Source organism: Anopheles arabiensis, chromosome 3 (genome assembly GCF_016920715.1).
Source record: "Anopheles arabiensis isolate DONGOLA chromosome 3, AaraD3, whole genome shotgun sequence".
NCBI classification, from domain to species: domain Eukaryota; kingdom Metazoa; phylum Arthropoda; class Insecta; order Diptera; family Culicidae; genus Anopheles; species Anopheles arabiensis.
In genome coordinates, this window is record NC_053518.1 from 3,734,336 (window position 1) to 3,757,110 (window position 22,775).

A 22,775-nucleotide genomic window follows, 5' to 3' on the forward strand; every position below is an offset into this window, starting at 1 on the left:
GGTATTTATTTCGGTGTTGTTCGCTGGCCACTCATCTTCGTAAACATTCGTTTGACCACATTCGGAACATTACACAATTCACAAAAGACTCTATTTGTAATGCAGCAGAACGATCGCACCACCACCTGTACGGGGTGCACAGAGAAAGTTTTTGCGCATGAAAGGGGGATTGTTTTTTTTTTTCAGCGGAAACCTTGAATATGCTCAACTGCTGATGATCATTTTGCGAGTCCGATCGGTTAAACGCTATAATTAGGAATCGTAAAAAGGCAAACTAGTCGCTGTATTTTATTCGATGCAGCGGTGGTACGTGGTTGGACTACGTAACTAATGTTGCTTTTAGTTCTGTTGATCATTCGCACAGAGATGTTGTGCGCCTTTTGCCTTTGGGGGAAGCGAATAGTTTGCGCTTCGTTTAGTAGTTGTATCACGCGCGGAAGATCTGAAATTAAACAACAACAACGAAAAAAACAGGGAAAATTACACTAAATTAGTACCTAGAGAATGTGGGGAGCTGCTGCCTTCAAGACTTCTCTATTTCATGTTTATGGATCCTCGGGTAGGATCATCATGATGGTAGAAATTAACGGACGTAGATGCCACTTACATGTTAACGAGCAGATAAGCTTAATCATCTTATCTTTCAAACATGTTCTAATTAAAATCATACACACATACAACCCACTAAATTAACCTAACGGCTTATTTATACCACCACAATCCACAGACGCTTTCAATACATCAAATCAGCTGGGGAAGTCTCCCACGCCCCGAGTTGATTCATCGGCATTATGCTCGCCCAAGAGCCCAAGAGGGACAAATTCAATTTTCATCAGCATAAATCAAGCCAATTTACGAGCTCTCGTCTCGTCTCCGCCAGAACAATCGCTCTGATCGGAGGTGACGGACATTCCATTCGGAGTTGATGTCGCCTATCGCACCCTCTCGTATCGCCCGGACTTTCGCCGTCCGTAACAAGGGACCACGACAAGAACCCACATTATCACCTGCCGCGGCAAAGCGAGAGGAAGAACGAGAAAGGCCCGATAACAGAACCACGATCGCCACTCACGAACGCTAAACAAACTCATAAAAATGGCTCACACAATTTCTTGATTAGCAATCATAAATTTTCCATCAAGATTAGCACCGTGATTACTAATAGCGTTCTCGGGCGGGTTCTCGCGCGCCAGCGTTCCCATCCGCGCTGCTAGACGTCGATCAGCGGTGTGTGACATCGAGCAGGCTGAAACGCTGGCCGGATCCGACGATCGACGTTCGATGCAAATCGAATGATTTACGACGGCTCAGCTCAATTGGCTGAAAATTGAATTATTCAGCCCACCTTCACTGGCGCGCACGGGCCCCGGGTGAAGGTGAGCGTGGACGGACGGGCACGCGGTCGCGATCTTGAGCTCGTTGTGAGCGGATACAATGTTTGCCGTACTAATTACTGACAGTCACTCTGCAGCGTGCGCAGCGCCCGGAAGGTCAGCACCGTCAGCACTAAGTAATCTAATCAGGTCCTTTCGAAGTTGAAGCGCACCTCATTGCAACTCCGCCAGAAACTGCCCTCGTAACGATCGGCAAAAGGGAACATATTTTGTGTATGCTATGATTAAATTAATTAATTTGTGCTCAACTTCATCAGCTGATCGTGGACGGACAAGCGATACGAGTACTTGGTTGATTGGCAAACCAGACCAGATGAGAGGATGATGACGACGACAGAGGACGCTCGCGATTGACGTTTTTTCCCATTTTTGGTGTGTCTGTGCGGCGTGTGTCTAGCCCGTAGCACGTAGCACCAGCGGAATTGGAAAATTCAATCAGGCTTTTACAGCCCAGTGTGACCATCATTAGCGTGATTTTAATCATCGCCGTCATTGTCCGATGTACGCGATGACTTGTCGCATTACTGTGCGTCGTTGGGATGTGTTTTTCTTCTGCTTCGCTCATCGATCGTCCGACGACTCGTGCAAAGGGATAACAATAATGTCATCTGCAATGAAGTGTTTCTTCCGTTTCCACGTGCAGAAGACAAGATGCGTGTAAGTGGTGTGTGGTAGTGACAGATTGACAGACGAAACCACGTCGCAGAATGTCACACCATGGTTGATCACAATTACTTTCAATCAAACTGCTGCGTTCTGGAGAGTGTGCACAGCCTGGAACTGTCCAAAAGGGTCATAGAAATCGGTTACCATAAAAAGCGAGCTATTTGTTTGTCCATAAAGGAAGCTTTCTTCCTTTGTACAGCAACTTGTTCATGGTGCTAATTAAGCTCTATTACAGTTCGTGAAGTTACAGCGAACATTGATTAATCTCCCGCATTTGATTGGTTGCAAATTTGATATCAGCTTCAATAAAACGTCATTATTCCAATTGAATTACGACAGACTGTATTGTACGGTTTAAATGGAATCTAGCGACCGATGCACACACCCAACTGTCGTCTGTTGCAAATAAAAAATCCAACGGTGGAATTCCAATTTCACGTTATGAGCGGAATTTATGACATTAACCATCATCAACCCTACGTTCCGGACCGGTCGGAAGGCACATTTAACAAGTTCATTTCATCTGGGTGTCTGGCTCCGGCGACCGGATGACCATTGCATTGTGCCGTGCAGGTCGGCCGTGCATTTGTGCCACGGCGACGCGGTTCCATCACCGTCATCGCCGCTCGATTAATCCCCGTCTCGGCCCCGCCCGCCTGCTGCTGGAATGATTCACCTTTTGGAATCAACAACAATCTCGTGGAGGGAAAAATTAAATCACAATTAATTAAATTACATGACACAAGGCTTTTTTTGCGCCAACACTCTCTCACGTCAACAGACACACTCACACACACACACAAACACATACCGTGCCGCTACGGTCAATCCGTTAGAGTGTGTGCAATAGCGGCTAATAGCGACCGGATGGTGGATTGTGTGGTGAGAATCTCACTTATGGTTGCAAAAATGCAACTCATTGTGCAACGGCTCGTTGCACCTTGTATGGTGGTTTTGTGCGAGTGGTTGGCGCGATGGTTGGCCGGCCGAGAAGGCTACAAATAATTGTTAATTTGAATTTAGATTTATTGAGATGGAAATTCATGTGCATGTTTTTTTGTTGCTGTTGCTGGTGTTGTTGTTACACTCGAGCAGGTGAATAGATCGGTAAAATGTAGTCGTTAGTCGTTTGATCCGTGGCAATCGCCGCGTGACGATGATTAAGGAAATGAGAATCCTAGCCAGTAGCTGCCAACGACGGAGGTAGGCGTACGTTACCACGAAGGACATCGGTTCATTAAAAAGAGAGGCGCAAAATAACCTAACTTCACACTTGCACATGCACACGAACAACAGCAAAAATCGACGACGGAAGCCGATAATGAATGGTTCTGCTGCTGTTGAGCCGGTGAGCGTGACTCGTCGATTGAAGTGGGTCACAATGGGAAGTGCATTGTCACCCGCGGTCTGGCCTCATTCGTCTCAAGAGGTGTCAGGAGTGCATTCATTCACATTCGCGGCAGGGTAATGTGTAATGGTAGTTGGGTAATTTTGCTTGCGGAAGCCGTTTTGCCGATTTAACGCGAGACGAAACCTCTGCCTCGGGGTGTGAGCTAGAAGCTGGCACGAATGAAAACCTTCTCCAATACGATGACCTGCATGCGATGGAGTTGTAAAAGGTTTGTTACGGGCCAAATGCTTTCGTTGATTGGACTTTTCTGCAAGTGTGTGCAGCTATTTGTTACGTTAGTGCCACGTCCTTAGAGTGTTATAAATATGGGTAAATAAACACAGCCCAGGCAAAGCAGGATAGATCGATCAAATCGCTGCCTTTCGCTCTCTCGCGACAGCCAGACAATCCGGTTTCAGTTGCAAGTGCAGTTTCGAAAACGCGATCCACTGCGCTGCGTTACGGATTTGGGGTGCAGCAACTATTTCGCAAAACGGACAAGATTGGCCCCACGGGACACGGGACGCCGTAAACGTATCGTACTGCAGCGGAATCGTACGCATCGGAATCTCGCTCCCCGATGCAGGAAAATCACATTGTCAGCCGCGACTCGCGTCTCGGTGTATGGCGATGCCCGCCTCAACTTAAGATGCGCATGCCATGTGCAACCAATACACGCAGCAGGACGATAGCAAAACAGCAAAAAAGAGTCCAACGAAATCCTTCACGTGCTCCGCTGCTTACGCTGCATTCGCTCGAAATAGCCGGCAACCTGGGCAGCTCGTCCGATCGATCGAACGAGAGGATGCTGATGGACTACTGTCAGGTAGCGTACATTCCTCATGCCGTGTATCGCACGGTTTGGTAGATTTAGCGAGCAAATAACTGCGCAGATAGAGCGTGCCAGCACATGCCAGCACACCGTTGGGACGGACATCCTTGCACCAAAGCGGTTGGTGTTGTACTTGACTTAGGCATGGGACGTTGAGGCACGCTAGTAATGAAATAATGATACGATACGACTTGTTTCTGTAAAATACAGAAACTCATTTTTTATGCTACTCTATTAACTACGCTGAAGTGACAGTAAGGAAGTCGCACCAGGAATCTTGCAGCAAATGGCAATCGTCATAATCACTAAATAATCGGCCTGGAATTAGTTGGCTTGAAGTGGAATAGTTTGAACAACATTGAAATGAAAATACTCAGCGTGTGCGTATGCAGCGTCGTGTGCCCGTGTAAAAGCGGGTTCGTCACTTACCGTCTAATTGAGCTTCATCGTTTGATTGTTTCTTCTCGTTCGACGAGCAGCTTGGGGCAAAACTCGATCGATTGCGTTTTTGCTCGCTAGCTCGTGGCTAATTTTATTTCTCTCTTCTGTATCGCTTGTTCACACTTTACGCTGTCTGAGGGCTGAGGTGCTCGTGATCGATCTGGAAGCAACCAACGCTGGAAGCAGTGCAGTTAGTAAATGAATAAAATATTAAACTCTATTGGTTCCCGTGCCCTCGGAGGGCGTACTGCAGCAATTTACGGGCGTAACATGATTCGATTTGTGCTTTTGAAGGCTTATTTTCTCGCTAGCAACTTTATCATGCCATATTGATCTTAACAAGAAAATCGAGAAAAGTGAATGAAATAATTACATTAACTCAAGTTGCATTCCGCCGATCGAAGCTGCTTACAGTGAGTTATTTTGCACCCGGTACGCAGGACAATTCGCGAATGTTGTCTCATAAATGAATCATACGATGAGATTCTATAATACATAAGAAGCCATGCTTTGCTTGCCAAGGACTCTGGAACTGGACCCATTGCAAGATTATCGGCAAGTAATATGAAATGTCCGGCATTACTAATTTCATTACCTCCTACCGTGCGCTTAAGGTAGCTGCCGCACAAAGAAAGCCCATAAAGACAGAAGGAAATGTGGCTACTGAGACGAGAAAAAAGGGGAAGAACTCAAAACCCCACAGTATTCGGTATTTTGCTCATTTTTTAAACGCTAACTTATCGCGATGAAGCAGACATAACAATCCTCTCCCAAGAAGGAGAAGCTTTCCTGCGTCCATTCGTCCTGTGCGATGCGTTGCGCAGAAGTGCGCGCAGCAATAATGATACTTCAATTTTTAATTATCGATAACAGCACAACGGTTCCGTTCAAACAGCAAGACGAGCAGCAGGAAGCATCGACAGCAGCAGCAGAAACACACACACAAAAAAAGACCTCCAAAAGGCCACGAACGGGCCAGGCCTGTTACTTGCTGAGAAATCTGCGCCACGTCTTGTTTCGCATTTCGAACAAGTATGGGGCAGGCAAAAAAGCAGCCCGAGCCCGATTTTATCGGTTCTAGTTAAATGTTATTAAACTTTTTCCACACCCCTTTAAATTTGTTTGGGCATGTTCGGTGGCTCACGTGGATGAGGTGGGTTTCACTGTGGAATTGCGATTGCGTTGCCGTAGATCCTGTGAAAATGAATGAAAAACGATCGTACGAACCAGTGATGATCGGCGTGCAAGCGCATCCGCAAGTGGACCAGCATACTGCGCAGCTTGGGAACGAGATAGAGAGAGGGCCGAGGACGTGCAGGACACACGGTGATCTTGTTAATTTATTTTAATTAAAAATTCATAAACAAGATGTAGTTCCTCACTTCGGCTGTTCCCTTTGCGTCTTTGGTGCGTACGCGGGAGTGTTCGGGATCGCACGCGCTCACATCTTTGCCGACGAAGCAAACCCGCGCCTTGTGCTGCGATGGGATTGGTGAGAGAGCTGCAACTGCACTGATCGATTTCTTCGATAACTTAACTTTAATTTCGTGAAAAAACTGTTGTTTTTTTTCCTTCGGGCTTTAAGTTTCATGAAGTTTCCGCTTAAGAGGCATTACGATGTTAATGGAAAAGGTGCGTCCGTTAAAATTATCACTCGCTGTATGAGCGATGGTTTGTTGACCGCACCGTCCCTTGTCATTTTGAAACCTTTTTGTATGATAACTCGAAATAAGCTTATATAATAAAATAACCTGAACACTGAAGTACAAAAGTTGTTAGCTCACTTTCATGCGCTAGCAAATTCCATTGCCTTTAAAGGGTCAATTTTATGACCTCTTCGCTGACCGGACATGCATTCATACATGGCACTTATCTTATCCAATCCGTTCGACCGATTCAATAAACCCCATTTGCGGACCTGCAACCGGTGCCAGTAGAAAACAAATACAAGATAGCAGATCGATAAAAAAAATCTGGTCAAGGTTGCCGTTGAAGCTGTAAGATGGATTGGCACGGCTTTGAGTTTATGTATGTAAAGCTAATGAACGCAACACTTCGGTTTAGGCTGGAAGGCAGCAGGAGCGGAGTGCGGAAGGCATGCTGTTCCTGTCTAGTGGAGTGATTTAATTAAGAAATAAAATCGAACGGATCGAGAGCATGTCGGTCGGACATTGTTGACGGGCTGAAGTAGTCAGTGCATCAATTAATCCTTCATACAGTAGAGGAATGTATGTTGTATGATCAGTGTGTATATTTCGAAATATTTTCATCAAATTGTACTCACTCTCTCTCTCTCTCTCTCTATCTCTGTCTCCACTCTTGGCAAATTAAAGTAAATTCGATTAACACAACAACAGCCCTGGAGAGCAATTTGTTGTAACCCGTATCAAACGCCCGATACAAGAACCTATAACGTTACTTGCAACCACAGATGTGGAGAGTCCCCACAGAGATGAGAATCGATAGCCGGGGTACGAAAATTCAATATCCATTTTAATGACGTTCGTTACGGAAAATTATGATTATTAGTATTTAATTTTCATTATTAAATAAAATCGATTTCAAGCGGCTTCTTGGGTTGATGGTGGAAAAACAAAGAAAAGAAACCATTTTCCCCCACGTCCCGGAGCCTATCTCGTTTCATCGCACGATACGAGCCCCATAAGAGATTTCCAACCGATGCACGAGAAGGAAGCAAACATAATCGCAATATTAATAAATATAATCATTATTATCAACGCAATTATGATAATCATTTGGGTTCACACTTGTTCGCATGCATATGTTTCGTAGCAAAGAGGGGGAAGTTTAGGGAAAAACATGCATTTTGGCGCTTGCACCATTTTCCTACCGAGAGCTTGTTGAGAGACGGACAGGAAGTTTTGGGGCAAGGAAGTCTCTCCGCACTTAAGTGAAATCATGTTCTATGATGCGTACCGCGCTGGCCCTTGTGACCTTGAAGGGAATTGATCCCTTGCTTGCGAGTGGCAATTAACGTGCATCGCCAAAGCATTTGGTCATCGAACGATCGGTCCAGAAAGTTTAACCATCCTTTTATAGCAAAACCGAAGTTCGAACCCGATCGAAGCTGTGCTGTACGATCTTAAACATCCCAGGAGGGAAACAAGGTGCTTGCTGTAGAAAAAACAACACCAGAAGGGTTGAGGCAGTTGGTAGAGGGAGTTTCCATAGAAGAAAAACAGCGGCTCTTCCTTCTACCCGGCAGCGAAGAAAAACTAGCCCACTCTACAGTTGGTAGCATCAATTACTGCTACACTCCATAAATAATTAAGTCTGTAAATGAACTGTAGGGCTCGAGATTCGTTCTGCCGATGCGGCGTAAGAACGATCTTCACGGTAATTTCAATTGCGCTGCATCCTTTCTCGTACACTGCACTCTGCGCGCTGACAAGTACGGGCGGGCGCTTCTAGGGAACTGTTGTTACGCGAAGTTGGTAGTTTTTGTGGCTGTACGTCTGCTCGCTACTTCTGTCCGCTGTCCGCAAGCCATTTTTCCTCATTTAACACAACGCGATCGCGCTTGCGGGGAGCATGTTTTGCACCGTTTCTTTATCTTTCTCTTCTCGTAACGACCTACACACACACACACACGCGGGCAGGAACATTTCCCTTGCAGTGCGGCGGCGGGGGTTTTCCTTGGGCATTACGCGGACCCGATCGATCAGCGCTCGATTGTGACTATCCAATAAAGGATGATTGGTAAATAGAGTTGTAACCCGGACAAAAAAGTGTTTCCTCCAGCGGACGACGTAATGGTTGGCTGATACGGTTTTTTGTTGTATCTTTCTGCCCCGCATCATTGCTGTTTTCGCAGTTTGAAGATGAGCCTGTTTGGTATCGATTTCCCCCTACTACTTGCCCGTGATGTGTCTGACTGTTTAAAGATTCATCTCGTGTTGCATGCCAATTGTAATGCCCTTGCGCGAATTCCTTCTCCGTATCTTTGCCAGTGCGTTTCATTGACGTTTTTTTGCTCTCCCCGTCAACGTCTCCGTCGTGGACACCTTACCCATGTGCTGGAGTATGGCTTGGGTGAACGATGGAATGCATTTGCCAGGGGTGCAGGGCAGGGTGGCAGATCAAAACCGCATCCGCAAGCGTAAGTGCTCACCGCAGTGAGCAAACAGCTTATGGTCATAAAGAAAATTAACTTGTTGTGCGCCGGCTCGATCGGCACTAGCACCTTCGATCGATGGAGTTGACAACTCCAGTGGGCGAACGAGGCTCCACGGTAGACGAGTTAACAATTTTCGTTGCAAATTGTAGCGTTTTTCAGCGTACTTGCAGCGTGGATTTATACTGTATGGGGTTTTTAATTCCAATTAAATCCGAGGGTATGAAAAAAAGGACTCCAACATGTTAATAGTCGACCTCGATTCAATAACATGAACCTTTTTCTTCCCAATAATAACGTACATTGAAGTGCTCTGAGGTGTGATAAATGATCTGCTGCTTCCGAAAGTGAGAAAGAAAAACATAATACAAAGAAAAATCGCTTATAGGTAGCGCTTAAACTCATATCAGCATGAAACGACTTCAATCAGTCGCGATGAGCCCGGGCGGGTTTCCGGGTGTGTACAGGACCCGGCAATTTTATCCATTTATTACGCGTAAGAGCCTACCTTCGCTCCCCCCAGGGTCAGCCCTCGAACGGTCTGTAATCTTTCCCGCGCCGTGCAACAGAAAAAAAAAACGCATATCGTTTATCTTGTAAATGAAGTTTTCGATCATTTGATTAAATTTAGCAAAATTAATGCTCATTATCCTGAGCTTCCCTTTTTTTATGCCAACCGGCATCCGGTGTACCCGTGCTGGAGCTTTTGGAATTTGGTTTTTTCATAAGATAAAAAAAATGGTAAAACAACTCTTTCATTACATTTCGCTGTGTTTCTCTACTCTTTACAGGATCGCACTCGGCCAGCACCATCCCATTTGCTGCAATTGAACGCGTGTGCGTGCGTGTGTGTGTGTGTAGAAAAACAGACCTCGCTCGCGCAACGGTGCGAGCGCGTAATACCGGTTCAAAATTTACAACATCGCACGGCTTGCGAACCTAGATCAGCCCAGTCGACCAATGGGCATATCGGACGAGGGCAGCCGGCTGGAGGATATCGGACCCCATGAGGCACGGCCACCGCAGGGCAGCCCACTGGAGCGCAGCGCTAGCACCGGCCAACTGATGGGGAGCAGCGGGGGCGACCCGAACAGCCCACTGTCCGATCCGCACAGCGACGACGGCGGGGACGATTTCGCGCCGAAGCGGAAGCAGCGCCGGTACCGGACGACCTTCACGAGCTTTCAGCTGGAGGAGCTAGAGAAAGCGTTCTCGCGCACGCACTATCCCGATGTGTTTACGAGGTGAGTGGTTTTGCATGTTTGGGATTTCATGTTGGGAGTTCTCAATCTCACAGTGAGTTTTTGAACAAAGCTTTTTGCTTGCTCGCTGGGCTTGGTGCGTTTTCCCGTCGGCATCACGTTTAGATTCTGCTCATAATTATTGCTTCACCTCTCGGTAACGCTGCAATCACTGCAATCACTTCGCGCGTTTCGGTGAGTGACAACGTAATGGGACCCAATTATTGCTCTTTGTACAAAACAAATAGCAATCTGGCGAGGAGGATGGAAACGACCACGACACCACCACGACGTCACCGTGTTTGACCACGACAATTATTTAATCAACATTTCATTACCCTTCAGCATTACCACCAAACACTTTGGTCACAGTGCTCACAATTGCACCGGTACGTGCTTGTGTGTGTGTGTGTGTCAAATGTGCATCAAGTCACCCCAGTTTGGCATCGCTCGGTACCGTTTCGTGCTCGGGCGGCATTGCATAGTAGTAATTCACTAACAATAATAACAGGTGCCACACCGTACCATTTCCTTGCACCCGTTCCCACCCATACACACACACACACACTCACAAACGAACCGACCGGAGAGTGTGTGCTTTAAAAGTTTTGCTTGGCATTATAATTTCATGCTCGGGTGCGAAATGCACCAAATTATGCACCACCGCACAGCCTGCTCCCTTCTGGACTAGAAGCTCTCTTGCTTCCCTGCTTGTTTGCTGCACCATGCTGCCAACATGCTGTTTCTGATACCGCATTGTCACCGTGTATGTGCCCCCCTCCCATCTGCCCCCCCGGAAAGCAAACTGCTAAGCCGACGATGAAAACTGTATCATTTGGCGATGGGTTGGCGTGATCGCAAGTATAAAGCTCGTCTGAACGAATGAAATGTTTTGCTGTTCTTTTTTTATTATTCAAAAACACAAACCACCCCATGCACGAGTAGAAGGACGCAAAAACACACACACACACGCAAGATTAAAATGTACATACATTTTAATTAATATGAATTATAAAATCATATCTCTTCCATTGGCAGAAGAACGGGGCAATTATTAGTGGTGCGTGTGTAGAGTTTTAAAATATTCACTGATAACATGTTTTGCGCTGCATGGCAAACCATCCCGCCCGACCGGGGCACAATGTGCGCCAGTTACCGCGCAGCTAATTGAGCAGCCTCATAAGCACGGTTGACATTTTGACATTAATTATCGTTGTAGCTACAGACAGACGTTGATCTGTTCGCCGTGTCATCACAAGTAGTGCGTTATCGAAAAAGGACAGTCGAGCTTTTGTGCCGATCGCTTGTCAATTTATTGGAGCCGAAAAGTACGAATTGCTGCACCATAAAAGGAGCTTAAATTTAATTTAAGTTAAACATACAACCCGTTGGGCAGTATGTGCTCGTCTGTGTGTTGGCTGGCTTTGGGTTATGTTTGCGGCATGGCGCAGACTCATTAACAGACCGCGTGGCAGTTGTACTCATAATTAATCATAACGCTTGACGAGAGACTGACTGACGGATCGGGGGAGCTGGCTTGGCTCCTAGCCGTTCTTCAATGACCGAAAAGGTCGCATATAACATAATAAATAAACATGGACTTATCGATAATCATCTCTTCAACCGCCCAACCACAGAGCAATGGTCCACTGTACTGGGCCACAATGTCATCAGGAAACGCCCCGGAATCCCTTTTAAAACGTTATTAGTCGCTCCATTCGGGTTCGTGCCCTGTTCGTTTGTCGGACCGATTGGCGTGTGTGTGAGTGGTGGCTACAAATGGCTACAACACGACACGACAAATAATAAACTGCCGCTATGCCCAGCCGCTGCGGCTAAAGGATGCGACGAGCACGGTCAGCATTTGCATAAAACATAATACAATTTGCATATTGATTAAAATTTAATTACTCACATCGCTTATCGATCATCGCTGCACTTTTGCCGTGCCGCGTAGCTCCTTGGGGTGTTGCGGTGGAATGCAGGTATTAGCATGTGGTTTTGTTGCACCGTGGAACCGTTCTTTCTAGGTTAAACATCCGAAAAATTCGCATTTTTTCTTAACGCTATTTCTAAAATGGGCTCCAATCGCTCGTGGGGTTACGAATGCAGCAAAAGCAAACATAACTCCCATCGCTAATATAATTTCCCATTTTGTTTCGTTCTTAATTTCTTTCCAGGGAAGAGCTAGCGATGAAAATAGGGCTCACCGAGGCTCGGATACAGGTGAGTCATAATGATGTCTACCATTGCGTTTGACTGCGCACGTTCTAGGAAGTGTGGCTAGGCGCAACCGGAAAAACAGTCCAAAACGCAAGCAAGCGTCCAGAGGAAGAAAAAAACCGTAACTTGAGAACATCTCCGACTCCCCTCATTTATTTTTTCTGTTTCAATACCCTTTTTTTCTATCTGAATCCATACGAGTGAGAAATGTTGTTGGCGTGAGTGAGTGGTTCTTTATTTAGTTTATGATGATGCAAAACAACTAAAGGCAACACTGAATTTGAGAAAGGTTGTTTGAGCTTTTTTTCTCCTCTCGCGCCACCACTCGGCACATTTTTTGTTTCTGCCAATCAAAGCATGGCTGCAGCGACAACACATCGTCGGCTGCTGGGTTCACGCGCACGGAAGCGCAATCACGCAACATCATTAGCCGACAACTTTCCTACCAATTGGTTTGTTAAGAGGGGAAGCAAATTAAATTAGTTTGCGTTTCGGGAGCCTTGTGGGCTGATTGTTGGGAAAGCAGAGGGAAAAAAGATATGTATGGATAGTAAAATAGAGTTGCGATTGACATAGTTTGAGTAAATAGTTGCATCTCCTGGAGTGGCTTAAGGAAACAAAACATAAATTTTGTTTCAAACAATGTTCTTTAAAGCTCTTATTTATTGCTCAAAACACTCATAAACTCTTTTGTATAATTTATGAAAAATTACTATAAGCTGAAACGCCCAACCATCCGCTCCCACTGGCGACAAGGATACGCGGTTCGATTGCTTTTGGTTCTGCTTTGTCCGTTTCGCGATAAAACCGCCATCGATTCCGTTTGCTCTCCCTCACGGACACGGCAACGGCACGGCGACAAGGGAAAACTCCAATCGCTGGTTAGTTAAACAAACAGATTATCGTCGATCGACGCATTCGCCGTCCCACCATTCAACCGCAACCACATGCTTCGCGCGCATAAACACGTTCATTAGCATATTTATTATGCTGCTGGTTGGTGCACACGTATGCATGTTTGCGTTCGATCACGGGACACACACACACACATACAGCTAGAGAGTGTGTGAGAGAGAGAGAGGGCTGGATACACAAGCCCCCGCTACAGAGAAAAGCCACAGGGAGTGGGTGCAGCGTACATGGCACACTGGCCGGGGCTAGTGCGTTTCCCCTTCCCGACTGTGGCCGATGGGTGGAGTGAACCACACACACACAGGGCCGGGAAGCCGTGTAGCATAGGTACATAAATTGACGCAATTTCATACGGCACACCCGGACCAATTGGATTGGAGCCTCGCCGGTCTCGGGCCCCCGAGGAGGTCTCGCCGTTGTGTGTTGGTGTTGGCTTAATTCCGTTTTCCTTCTGCAGTGTGCCTGGGGGCAGGGAGTGCGGGTTGAAACGGGAATGGGAGGCCGGCTGGCGAAGCCGTTTATCTTTAATGCATCGCATCCGTCGCTCGGTGGGCTGGATTGAGCGAATGGAGCAATGGAATCACGACGCACCACGGCACGGCATGTTGAATCACGCATCAAACATGGATACGCAACGGTCCGTGCTAGTGTCTGGTGGCTGGTAGTGTTCGTGAGCGGCCTTAATTTGTCGCTGCTGTGTGTTGGCAAACATCGTTGTTGTGTTGGCTCGGCCCCACCGTCCAGTAGTGTATATAAAGCGGGAAATAAATCTCGAGCAAATCGTGTACTGCGGCACGTACGGGGACCGCAGGCAGGAAACGGGGGCAAATGAATGGAAAAAGTGTCCATAATTGTTGCCCCATTGCTGGTCAGGTTGGTGGTAACAGAGCAACCGGACCGGCAGCTGCTCCTGGGAGTGGTATCCGCTGCTGCTAGAGGTGGTCGAGCGATAAATTTAGATTGATTTAATTACGGACTAAATTGAAGCAATGTCACCTACGATTAACCAACCCTACCGGTGTTACTTTTTGCGGCTCGCTGTGTATGTGTGTGTTAGACTGGTGACAGGGCAGCCATTTTCCCCGCGTTGATCGCAATGTGCATGTGAAGGAATATTTAATGGATATAATGTCGTCTAATGGCCAATCGGTCCGGCAGGGTCCGGTCAGTGGTGGGTGCTGTTGCTTTTTTTGTTGTTGAGTCAAGTCAACGCATTTGTGTCGCGAGTGGCGAGCGAGACGACGTAGACACGGGTGGGGTGGAATGCAGCCAGGCAAAGGGAAACGTTGGTCCGGAAATTTATTGCTTTAATTAGTTGTTTTTTATGACGATGATTTTACACCTTACCCCACCTGATGGGAGCGGAGGCTAGTGGCTAGTTGTGTTGGGCCGCCGATATCCTAGTGCCGCGGAATAAATGGTATAATTGAATTTTAGTTTCCTTTTTATCGCGCGGCCTAATTTATGCAAATAGATATGAGCCTACGGGTGACTGAAACATACACGCAGAAGGAACGATGAGTGTGTATGTGTGTGTGTGCGTAGTCACTAAACGAGGCCATTTGAAATTAAGGATAATTAGCTAATCTAGCCAGAGGGCGATTGAGCGGTCTTCCCAAGGAAACAGGACAACGGAAGACAGCGCACGGGACACAGCATGGAGCATACAACCCTTCGGAGGTCCTGTTCAAAGCTGAAAGCCCTTTTTCCGAATGCGTACTGTGTTCCTTAAGGGTGGCCGAAATTATCGTCCATTAGGTAAACGAAACATAAAAAGAATTATGATGTACCTTGGCAGGAAGATAAACGCATGCAGCAAGACATTTGTTTGCCTCACGCGCAAAGGGTCAATTCTTGTATTTCAAAATGGCTCCCCGTTCGGTAGTTGGTGATGAGAACAAACAACCTTAAACAGTGCACATTCAAAAGCCCATTTGGGTGGATTGTTTTCCAGCAAAGGCTTGGCCCCTCCCGACGGGTCCGACGGGGTTTTGTTCTTATCCATTACGGACTGTGAAATTTCGCAATCCCGTACCCACTCATCACCTCGTGCCGGGCGGGCTATCAATTTCACGATTTATCCATTTCATGGCAGCATATCAAAGCCCCACAAACACACTGTACAACGGCACAATTTACAGCCCGTTACGAGGATAATCACGATTTTTCTATTAGACAAATCTCTGTTATTGGCGTGGCTCGGAGGGATCTGTTGCTGGTGGGCAGTGTCCCGCCCTCCGCACTCACACACAAGGGGGAGATAGTTTAGGTGTTGCGGTCGGAAAACCGGTAGTTACTGCCTGTCTCCTCCATGTTTAAGAGGAGGAAGAAAAAAGAGGCGAACGGAAGCGCCCGAAAGAGAGGAAAAGTGAGCGTCCGCAGATCGTTATTAGCAGGTCTCACGAATTTATCCCGCGGGCATATCATTGCAATCGGCATCGGACGATGGCACCGACGAGCACGAACCAGGACGAGCATGCGATCCCGGGCAAGAGCAACAGGGATTGTTTGTGTGCCCTCACTAGCTTACCGCACCATTTGCCAGACCGCTTTGCCTCCTTCCCGCTGCCCGATATTTGCATAAATTCATACCGAGAATAACTGCACCCCAAACCCATCCATTTGGAAGGTTTTCATGCAATTCCGCACCTTTAGGCCGGGGCCCGTCGATCGCAGGGCAGCGTTTGCGCTCTCTCGCCATAGTTTGCTAATTAATTTTATTGCATATAATCATACACAATCATTTAGCCGTGGTGGGAAGACGGGCCCAGGCCCCAGCCTCCAAAGGTGGGATCTCAAATGGCATTCACGCAAATTGGCGGATGATCGTTAATTATCTTTAATTTGGATTCGTTGCGAGAAATCAAACAGTTTCAGCATAAATGCTGTCCATAACTGCCCTGATCGTACTGCGATCGGGAAGGAGGCAGTTCGGGTGGGAACAATCGGGACCCACCGTCCTGTAATTCTGCAATCGTACACGTGGAGTGAATGGTGGGTTGTGTTAAGGGTTTTTTTTTTTGTTATTTCCCCCCGTCTGCTTCTGCCTGTGTGCTTTATTTTGAAAGCAATTCAAAAATGGGCATTTTGGCTTTTGGAATGGAAATGAGAGCAAAAGCGCCGTCCACATTCACTCGATCTGCTAATGAATTTAATTGAAGGACACCCGGATTGTGCCTCGGTAGTACATTTAAAGAGAGGTTTAATTAAATTTCGAATCCTGTCCCGTATTGTGAAGTCAGTTTTGTTTTGGCTTGGCCGGCAGATAGCTACACACCAAAGCAACAATTTCATGCAATCGCTCGTGTTGCTTTATTTCGGGTAAAAAATGGCCATTGTGGTGTAACCCTCCGCACTTGGAGGGTCGCAAGGGCAATACAGTTGCTACGCATGGGCGCAGAAATAATCATATCACATTAAGCCAATAAATGATGCAGAACATTTGATTGATTCGATTCCGATGCAAATTGCAGCCAGACGAGGAGGGGTTTCGCTAATAATAGCGAAAAAGTGCGGAATGGAACTGTGTGCCCGTTGTTCTGCGTCTGCGTCTTACATGGGCGTTTTTGCTGCACAAGTTGAAGATAACGGATGTGCAGCACCTTATATGTAGCGATCGAAAGGGCGGAAGTTGTGACCCGGCCATTGTGACCACCGACCTCGCACATGTGCAGCTCGTGCATTGAAATAGGGCAGCGCTGCTGCAAGGTCTAGTAACTGTATTTTTTTCCAAGAACATGCCCCATCTGGCACGTTGTTCTTGCGGAAAGACTAGCGGCGGTAAGCGTTGTGCTAGATGTGTTTGCTTGAGAAATAGATCGAAGAGGATCGTTAACTTTCCACTCAAAAATACCGCTTAATCGTCGCTTGGAGTAATCAGCCACTACTCACTTTCCAACTCAAGTCAATGTCGTATGAAACTGTTGTTTAAAAAACCACCCAAAATCGATCCCATCTCACTCTCGACCCCACCCGGCTAACATAACCTTTCAACGTGACTCAGGAAACAACTCGTTAATCTCTCATTTGTCACTGTAATTCATTCGGACCCAGCCGGCATCGGGTTTTCATAAAGGTCCCTCTTAGCACGTAATAGGATTTAAGGCTATTCGTTAGATGCGTCGTCGTCTCCGTCGTCGTTTAAGTCGTTTTGTTTCTTCCTGCCGTCGCGCGATCGATACTAACCAGCTGAATCAAAAGGGTGGGGGATGACCACTTTTTTGTGAAACTCTTTCTTCGTGCTTGGCGAGATGCGTATTTTTAACTTGCTGTTCAATGTAAATGAAAAACTCCCGCCAAGCCCGAACCATAATATAGGCCCCAAATTTGGCCGGTTAACACCCCGGCCCGGAATATAAATGACCGTTTCCCGCGGCCCCCGGAACGCCATTACCGTTGCCGCCTTGCCACTACAATCCGATCTGAGCCGCGTACCCGTTCTTGATTTTTGCTCGTGAAAAAGTATAATTTATGTTTCATGTTTTGCCCACTTTTTTTACTCCCCCCCCACACACACACGCTCTATAATATGTAGCAAAAAATAAAATTATTTTTCTTTGAGTGTGTTGTGTGTGTTTGTGTGTGCGCCTCGCAGTTTCTGTTGTTGCTGGTTAGCAAACAACTATGGCGTGAGCAAATTATTGTGACCATTTTTTCTGTTCCACACAAACACACACGTTACACCTTGCCAGTTCGCCCAGGAATATAACAAGCCACTCGGCCCCCATTCCTTCCCACACTCTCTCCTGTCGCGCCACACACAGGAGGACGTTGTCGGCGTTGTCGTCCAAGACCTAATTTTTCGTTTCAGTTTTTTTGATTAATTTTCTAAATTATTTTGACAGTTTAATTACCGTCGTTCATATAAATTTCGGTCCTAATCGATTGGGCCGAGGGTGATGATGATGATGATGACGACGACGGCGATGGCGGCGAGGTGTGGTCCACTCCCAGCGCGACCGCGCACAATCAAATCGGGCGGCGGCGGCGGCATTGAGGATTTTAGTCGTCGTCGTTTGTTTTTTTTTTGTTTCTGCTGTTTGGTCTCGCTTCTCTCCACTTTTCGCTCCGTCGGCACCGATCTACCTCAACGGGGCCGACGAAGCCAAACGATGCTCTTAATTTAATCTTGCGAGGGTCAAATATTTGCATATTTAATTAACGATAATCTGTTCCCTCCACGCCATCACTGTTGGCGCGGATCGCTTCTCCCCGGGTTCGTTCGTTCGTTCGTTCGCATCCAACCGCGGCACTCGGGGGCCTGCGATCGACGCCTTCCGACGCGTATCAACTGCATATCAGCTGTCAGAACCGAACCAGCACTACTCGAGTCGGCTATCCCTGAATTTTGGACAGTTTTTTCGTTGCACGACAGAACAGAAATGGGTATTTGGGAGCGCGATCGTTCGGCACGGCTCAAGATGCTCCAGTGCACATCGCTAAAGAGCGCTGGCCGATCGCGACCGAGAGCAGTCACCGCGCAAGAAAGTAATCCGCAAGTCTGGGAGCTACGACATGCGGGAGAGCCACATTTATCAAAACTGAAAATTTAATTATTTCACATCGTAAAGACGACCAAACAGCGGTGAATGTGGAAGCTGCTAGTCTGTGCAGATTTATAGCGAGTATAGATAAAGAGGCTCCGGGGCGACTTCTGTTGCTCCAGCGACTCCAGACAGATAGAGCGTGGCGTCAGAGTATTTAAGATAGCGGTGGAATGTAAGGCATCCTCAAATGGTTTCATTTGCCGAATTGTTGTTTTGTTAGCCACGCATGTTAGAATGTAAACGATGTTGTTTTGCGTTGATTGTGTAGTGGTTGGCTGTGGATAATGTTAGCCACAGTACAAAGATCTGTGACAGTCCCTTGCACACCGTCGATCGAGCATCGATCGAGAAGATTGCCTCGACTGGAACCTAATAATCATGATTGGAAACGTGATCATCATCCAATTGGAGCAGAATCTCACACACTTGCTATCTTCTGGGCCCTGCTACATCTCCCTTGCTTCCCTGCATCTGATACTGCGATGAGACAGCTTGCGACATAAAATCCCACGGTCTGACATGACATCGTGGCTATCGAGGGGAGATCGGAAAGCAATCAAGAATCCGAGGGTTACAAGTTCCGGAACATCGGCGGCAGAGCGAAAGCGCTCAGACACTCGGTGCGCACACAAGGGACAGGACACAGGTGGGACCCACGGACAGTCAGACACAGACGATCGAACGGTAAAGATGGAACCCAAAACGGAAACGGACAGAACCGCTGGCTGGAGAGGGCAAGCAGGTTCTTTTCTTATCGCCGCATGTGCCTCTTTTCAATCCGGGCGCCAGTCGGCGGCACTGAGTTGCCGAGATTCTACGAACCACACGACAAGATTTGGATGTTCGATAAGATGACACTAAACACGTTTATCGGTGACACGAGCCACTTTGCCACGGCTACCAAGCGGTTCAATTTCGACACGCCTGCACTGGCCGGCGGATGGGTTTTATGGGCGAAACGTTTTGTTTTGACCGATGAGACACCGTCGCTATCCGGTTGTATAAGAAGAAGCTTCAATCATGTCCTGGGAGCGCGTTTATGGGTATCAAATGTCTCTGGTCATGAGATTCGAAACCGTCAACGGCGAAACGGTCACCGGTTTTGAACAGCATCTTTCGAATGCGTTTCGAAAGATTGCGCTTGCGTTCCGAAACGCACTTTGACCCGATAACCTCGTGTCCCCACGTCAGGTTATCGATACGTCATGTGGGAGCGTGCGTGAGAGAGAATTTTGTGCGTAAATTCTCTCTCAGCATCCTGGGGAATCGGCTATCGTGGGCTTCGTGCGATCGATCAGCGGATCGATCGAGCATTCGTATACGTGTAGTTGAGTGGAATAAATGGTATGATTATAACGTTTTAAAGACATTCTACGTTCTAGTGTTTTTTTATCCTTTTTTGCGACTTCGTGAGAGAACAGTCTCTGTTGGAAAGAATTGCAACGCTCAAAAAGTGGGTCATTGTACGGCCATTCTAGCACAAAAGCAACTCCGATTTGCGAAGGTGGAGTTTGCCGGATAAATTATCTCTAATTGTAAACACTCGAGGGGATCGGTTTGGATCTGGTTTTGTGGCTGTGTATCATTTCCCTTCTTGCCGAGCGAGAGCATCAAACACGGACATGAACGTTTGAAGGCAATCGCCGAATCCCACAACATTCGGCTTCCTGCTAATTACTCTCCACTGAGAGAAGCCTCCGTCGCCTGCGGGTACGGTTCGTCCAAGTCGCCGAGACGAATTCCACCACCGCTCGACCGGAAATCACGTAGGTGGTAACATTATCACTCATTAATTACGGTCTAATCTAATAATACTAAATTATATGTCTGCAGGGGTATCTTCGTCTCGATGGCGCACCTAACCTGCTGTTTTCATCATCTTCCCAATCGTGATCTTGCTGTGTGATCGTGGCAAGCGACCCTGGAATTGGGCGGATTGTATGTATGTGTTGGTTATACAGCTCTGGACCGAAAGCGTAACAAATACATGTTTTGTGGTTGCAGTTTCTGTTGTTGCCCGAGATGAACAAGATAAAGGTGGTGAAGTATACGAGGTCGTTATACAAATTCACTCCCAAACAAGCTTAATCACCCCGGGAGACGGTTCATACCACTTTCGCATTTCGCCAAACGTGACAGCTTCGCACTTTGGATTGGGAAAACGTTTTGACAGCACGCGTGCAGTGCAACTCACCTCGGCGATCGCGCCCGTTCACTCCATCCGTGCCTTCATTAGGCCGTGCGTTGGGGCGGAATCTCTGCTCACGACCTCTCGCGCATCGCGTTACAGTATCGGACCGCGTTGATGGTTCCATTACAAGCGCTTAATGTTTGCTCATGATATTAATCGCCTCCGCTGTCGGACGGAAGGCTCTGATGGGGGGAAGAAGCAACACGATCGTGCTAGTAAGGGCAAGCTGAAGCTTTCACGCTACTTGTCTGAATGATTTTTTGTGTACGAGGTAGAGTGTTCGCAACGGGAGAGCCACCTTGATTTCCATTCGAATCAGTCGTACGCAAACACACACACACTCATTTGCACACAAGACAGTGACATAAACGCGTTACTGAAACGAACCTTTTGGTCACGGTCCTATCAATCCGATGACGCCAGTTGGAAGACAGCTCGGAAACAAACATCTCACGATCGTAATCGGGGTGGGCCATCGTGAAAAGCGTTGCTAATCAGGCGGTAGGAACGGTGTCAGAGTGCGAAGTACGAGCTCTACGTTGGGCAGAGTTCAGACGCATCAGGTTCAGACCTTTGCTTCTTCCCACAACCACCAAGGGGACCACCCTGGTAGAGGTTCTAATCAAATTTATATCATTATTTATCGTAAACATTTGATCGTTTGTGCTGTGGGCTGTAAACGACTCAATGAGCCGTGTGTGAGTGTTTTGGAGGGCCGTTTGTTGGAGGCCTTACGTCTCGCTTGAGTGGCGCTGACAGATACGCATTTAGTTAAACAAATGAAACTCCCAAATACTGTTCGCTGCAGATTGGGGAGTTGGGAATTGAAAGTAAGATCTTATCCCATTCTCAGGCTATACCGAGTTTGAGAAGACAGTGTTGCTTGACTGAGTGATTGATGGATTCATGCTGACGTTTGATGAAATGCTGATAAAACCGTATTTTGTTCTGGAATTCTGGATTCCAAACCTGGTTGATTGTGCTTAAACCTGTAAAATAGGAATGCCTTTGCCTTTTTCTTGTCTGGAACACACGCACGGGCGAGAGATTCGTTCATAATATTCACGAAGATCGGCCACATGATCACCTTAGCCGAGCTCCAAAATCAATTTCGATGACAAATTGCGGCTAAACCAACATGAAGCTCGTGTTTGTCGGCGCTCGCAATCAACCTTCTACAACAGCGAGCAGCCCCAGAGCAAATAAACCGCTAATAGGCGCCCCGAAACGGCATACTTTACAACCCGATTAGCCCGTCCAAAACAGCGGCCCGAAGGGGACACAGCGGACGATCGCAAGGCGATCAATAATTTAAAATCAATCCAGAGAATTACTTTAAGCGTGCGTAGCTAAAGTTATTACCCACCAAAGCGGTCTTTCGAGCCGTGGAGTCCTTCTTCCACACCGTATGGCTGGGTAATTGGTTTTCCGCGAGCAGGACGCCGGGTCGGGCGTCTTTATGTAAACCGATCCGGTGCGCCGTGGGCAGAAGCTCGGAAAGACAAAAAGAATGCCGAATATCATTCCACCGGTGGTGGCGGATGCGCCGCGCATCATAAACAATGGGGAAGAATAGAGCGAGAATTAGTTTCGATTATGTATTTATGAGTCGCATTCCCTCCCCATGCTTCTCTCCCTGCTCGGTCAGGTTCGTCGTCTTTCGGCCGAAAATGCCGATTGATCGAAGAATTGTCTTTACTGGCGCAAAAGAAATCGAGCTACGACGTGTGTGCCGTTTGTATGGAACCACTCACACACAAACTCGAAACACAAGCTCGGTGGATGAAATCGAAAACGTCCCGCA

The 22,775-nt window shown here is 47.2% G+C and overlaps 1 protein-coding gene across 2 annotated transcripts in view; it reads left to right on the forward strand.

Moving 5' to 3' along the window:
• Positions 1-22,775, forward strand: part of LOC120902821 (homeobox protein aristaless) — a 64,043-nt gene that overhangs the window by 35,820 nt on the left and 5,448 nt on the right. For both annotated transcript variants that reach the window (XM_040311854.1, XM_040311855.1), the window contains exons 2-3: positions 9,650-10,102; positions 12,280-12,325. In XM_040311854.1, the coding sequence (XP_040167788.1) occupies positions 9,819-10,102; positions 12,280-12,325 (330 nt within the window). In that variant the 5' untranslated portion in view covers positions 9,650-9,818. The remainder of the gene's footprint in view (positions 1-9,649; positions 10,103-12,279; positions 12,326-22,775) is intronic.